Raw genomic sequence first — 4,710 nt, 5'->3', positions numbered from 1 at the left:
GGGGTTTTACAGAACGTCAGAGATGGGTTGTCCTGTCCCTACTTCCTTGGTGCTGGGGACAGAGACGGAGACAGAGACAGAGACAGAGACGGAGCTAATAGCGTTAGCCGCATCGGATTAGACAACACAGTTATATTTAGGATTTAGACAAACTGTCTGAGGAGTACAACAGGGCACTGCTACAGGAAACTGTGAAAAAGACTTGTCGGCTGTCTCGGGATTTAAAATGTCCAACAACATCTACGAAGACCCAGAGTACAAATACAGCAAAGGAGCCAGGGGGGGGGACGGAGGAGAGAGAGTGGAGCGAGTGATCGATATCTACGAGAGCGCGGACACTCCCACCACCCGGCACGGCCCGCCGCCGCGTCGAGGTACGTAGGAATACTTAAAGGCAAAATACTTAAAGTCAGAATACTTACAGTCAGAATACTTACAGTCAAAATACTTACAGTCAAAATACTTAAAGGCAAAATACTGAAAGGCAAAATACTGAAAGGCAAAATACTGAAAGTCAAAATACTTAAAGTCAAAATACTGAAAGTCAAAATACTTAGTCAAAATACTGAAAGTCAAAATACTGAAAGGCAAAATACTGAAAGTCAAAATACTTAAAGTCAAAATACTGAAAGTCAAAATACTTAAAGTCAAAATACTGAAAGTCAAAATACTGAAAGTCAAAATACTTCAAGTGAAAGCTTAACCACTGCGTTGTCTTCCCGTCAAAATAGAAAATCAACACTTTTGACGCTTTTTATCGATGTTTTTAACAATTTTCTTACGTTTTTGTCCCTTTTTTCAACACTTTTGACGCTTCTTTTCAATATTTGTCACTTTTTGACGTTTTCAACTCTACGTAGCACTAACTTATTAACTTAGTTTTACAGTTATCATTCAGTTATTTAATTTTATAGCATTGTAAAACAAATGGAAGTGTTGTTGAAATAGTATTGAGTAAAAGTTGACATATTCCAGTCTGTGATTATCATCAACATCCATTCCTTTAATTTTAGTCTCAATAATTCCTAATTTCTGCTTTTCTAACTCAAACATTAGGTATAATTTCCTATAAATGAGCTTTATTGACCATAAATTCCAAAAATAACTGTAAAACTAAAGTTAATAAGTGTTAAAAAAAAGCAACAAAACGAAAAAAAAGCATCAAAAGTGTTGAAAAAAGGGACAAAAACATAAGAAAAAGTTAAAAACGTCGATAAAAACCTTCAACAAAACTGATGATTTTTAATTTTGACAATTTGAAGACAACACGAGGGTTAAAATTAAGTGAGGAGTTGAGGTTAAATGTCTCTGTTGACCTTATTCTAAATGTGTTCTCTGTGTGTTTGGCCTCTGCAGGAACAAAACCTCCAAACCACCATCTTCCAGCTGAGCAGAGAAACCCTTTCAGTGCGCTGGTTCTGGGTTTCCTCTGTCTACTGCTGGTGGGGGGGGTCGTTGTCCTGGCCAGTCTCTGTGAGGACCTCGTCTTTAAAGATCACTTGATTAGATCACTTGGTTTGATTTGAGATCCCAGCCCTGTTTCATTGTGTGTGCTTTCCCCCAGATGTTTCAGTCACGCTGGAAAAGCAGCAGCTGCAGACCAGTAATAACCAGCTGCAGACCAGTTATAACCAGCTGCAGACCAGTTATAACAACCTGAACAACAGTTTCTGCCAAGAGGCAAAGAACCAGACTCACGGTGAGACATGTTAAAAAGGAACAAGTCTTATAGGCAGAGTCAAACAGAATCTTCTTAATTTCTCAGCATTGATCCGGGAAAATCTGTGGAATTTAGCAGACAGTTTTTTCAGACAGCAATAAAATGCATTGACTTCATTTCTATGTTTTTCCCGCTTTTTTAAATCCCCAGTTCTGTGTGGCCCTGTTCATAAGTGTTATGTATTTGTCGTTGTCTTATTTGATTTGTCTCTAAAATACAGAATGGAGCAGATTTCGGTGCAGTTGCTACTACAAATCTACTGAAAGGAAAAACTGGACGGAGAGCAGGAGAGACTGTGAGAGCAGAGGAGCCGACCTGGTGGTAATAACCAGCGGAGAAGAAAATGTGAGTGTCTGTTATGTCGGGTGACGTCACTTCAAAATATTTAGAAGAACTCAAAATATTATATATAAATATAATATAATATAGAACTTTTTCTAAAAATCAGATTTGTTTTTAACGTTTTCTCTCAAAACATGTTGATTTTCTTTCCTAAAACATTTTTTATTGTTTCATTTAGACTATTTTTTGTTACATTTTTTTTTTTTTCCCAGAAATATTTAAACTTATTTCCTAAAATATTTCAACTTTTTTGCTAAAATATTTCAAAATTTTTGCTAGAATATTTCAACTTTTTTGCTAAAATATTCAACTTTTTTGCTAAAATATTTCAAAATTTTTGCTAGAATATTTCAACTTTTTTGCTAAAATATTCAACATTTTGCTAAAATATTCCAAAATTTTTGCTAAAATATTTCAACATTTTTTTCTCAAAATATTCAACTTTTTAAAAAACTTTTTTTTTTTTAGGGCTGAAATTTTTCTGAAATTCATTTTTTTTTTTTTACATTTTTCTCTCAAAATATGTTGATTTTTTCCCCTAAAATATTTCAAGTTTTTTCTCAACATATTTAACTTTTTGGAATGCTGACGAGATCTTTTTAGGGGTTGAAATTTTTCTAATATTCAGATTTTTTTACATTTTCTCTCAAAATATATTTTTTCCTAAAAAAAATTTCGACTTTTTTTTCTTCAAAATATTCAACTTTTCTGAATGCTTAGGAGATCTTTCTAAAATTCACAACAATGTCACTTGTCGGTTATTGGCTGGAACGCTGTTTTTTATGTGTGGTGGTGCAGGTTGGCACAGATTATTTTTGTTGGTGTTTGTGGAGCCTGGGCTGTCTGAGACCACGTGTTTTAAATATTTTAATTCTGCATTTTTGCTAAATTTTTAGCATTTCATCAGTGAGCTGAATAAAGCTGAAGGTTCCTGGATCGGTCTGCAGTCAGTGCCAAAAATAGATTGGTCAGCGGAATGGAAATGGGTGGACGAATCAACACTATCATACACGTGAGGACATTTTAATATTTTTGTTTTTAACCCTCATGTTGTCCTTGGGTCAAATTTGACCCATTTTCAGTTATTGAATGTTGACAATATATATGTCAAAATAAGCGCTGAAAGTGTCAACATTAAACATATAAAAAAACTTTGGAAAAACCACCAAAAACATTAAAAAGCACCGACGACATTTCAAAAGTGACAAAAATGTCAGAAAAAGTGATAATGTTAAAAAAAGTGGTTTGTTTTTTCCATAGCTGATGGGCAGACGACACAAGGGTTAATTACCATATCTGAGGGTCATTGTATAACAGTATTTAGTTGGATAAAATTGATGAAAATGTTGGAACACAAGAATTAATTAGACTAAAATTAAAGGATAATCACAGACTGGAATATGTCAACTTTTACTCAATACTATTTCAAAAACACTTCAATTTGTTTTTTCAAATTAAATACGACGCCCCAAAATTAATGAAAGTAGAGATTTGTACTTGGCAAAGATCGGTGGGTGGAATCAATCATGTTATTTTGGGGAATTAAAAAGAACATTGATATAGGACAACATGAGGACAACATGAGGACAACATGAGGACAACATGAGGACAACATGAAGACAACATGAAGACAACATGAGGACAACATGAGGACAACATGAGGACAACATGGGGACAACATGAGGACAAAATGAGGACAACATGAGGGATAAAAGACATAAGACACTAGATAGAAACCAGTTGTTGGAGTGTCAGTCCTGGATTATTTTCACGAGTTTCCAACAACAATAACTGCATTGTCATAACAATAACCTCTTTTGTTGTGTGGCTTTTAACCATAATGACATGATAATGACATCATAATGACATCATGATGACATCATAATGACATGATAATGACATGATAATGACATCATGATGACATCATAATGACATGTGCTTGTTCTACAGGAAGTGGCAGAGAGACGTGACTATAAACCCCGGGGACGTGAAGGGGGCCACAGCGTACATGGATCAGGATGGAAAATGGAAACATTTCAATAGTGGATCTAAAAGATGGATTTGTGAGAAACACATTTATTAGGTCTGATATGCAACTGTTATGTAATGGGTTTGAATTAGAGGCTGACATTTTTTCGGGAATCCCACGGGTCACGGGATTCCCGTGGGATTCCTGCAGGATGGGAGTCATATTTACTATTAATCACGGGATTTGGACGGTACGGGATGACTGGTTAACGGGAGCAGACGGGAGCGGGAAACAACAGATAGCAAAGACGACAAAATAATCTAAATGCAAAAAAACGTAAATGCACCATTTTGTAGTTTCCTTTTAATACACCTACAATGTAACGCAATTAAAAAATAACTACACGGCCCAGCCGTCCCAGAAGCCATCAGTGCTTTTTGTCACGGCCGTAGTTCAAAGAGCAGTGATGGAGGGAGCTAACAGCCGCGGAGAAATCGATGTGGCAAAAAATGATTTACAGCGCAAAGTCAGAAGTAATGACATGTCTATTAAGTTCACAGAACTGGTCTGAAAGTCTGAAATATTTAAGTTTATGAGAGTAGAATGTGACGGTGATAGCACGATGTACGCTGCTTGTAAGACATGCTTAGTCTTAGTCAAGTACGCAAGTGATTCAGGG

General features: G+C 35.7%; 1 protein-coding gene across 1 annotated transcript; it reads left to right on the top strand.

The window, feature by feature from the left end:
• Window positions 1-226: 226 nt before the first annotated feature.
• Window positions 227-4,174, top strand: LOC116704753 (CD209 antigen-like protein D). The gene is made up of 6 exons (XM_032540356.1): window positions 227-374; window positions 1,357-1,484; window positions 1,591-1,699; window positions 1,941-2,065; window positions 2,959-3,074; window positions 4,013-4,174. The coding sequence occupies exons 1-6, from the start codon at window positions 227-229 to the stop codon at window positions 4,143-4,145; spliced, it is 759 nt and encodes a 252-aa protein (XP_032396247.1). The 3' UTR covers window positions 4,146-4,174.
• Window positions 4,175-4,710: the final 536 nt, after the last annotated feature.

The sequence above is a fragment of the Etheostoma spectabile genome, chromosome 16 (assembly GCF_008692095.1).
Source record: "Etheostoma spectabile isolate EspeVRDwgs_2016 chromosome 16, UIUC_Espe_1.0, whole genome shotgun sequence".
Taxonomy (NCBI): Eukaryota; Metazoa; Chordata; class Actinopteri; order Perciformes; family Percidae; genus Etheostoma; species Etheostoma spectabile.
Note: the sequence above shows the minus strand (reverse complement) of the source record. Positions and strands in the feature narration are given on the sequence as shown.

Excerpts from the sequence above, each read along its gene's own strand:
- LOC116704753 (XM_032540356.1), top strand. The coding sequence starts at position 227 with ATGTCCAACAACATCTACGAAGACCCAGAGTACAAATACAGCAAAGGA. Across the intron at positions 1,485-1,590 it reads CCAGTCTCTGTGAGGACCTC|CAGCTGCAGACCAGTAATAA; the intron begins GTCTTTAAAGAT and ends CTGGAAAAGCAG. Across the intron at positions 2,066-2,958 it reads TAACCAGCGGAGAAGAAAAT|CATTTCATCAGTGAGCTGAA; the intron begins GTGAGTGTCTGT and ends CTAAATTTTTAG.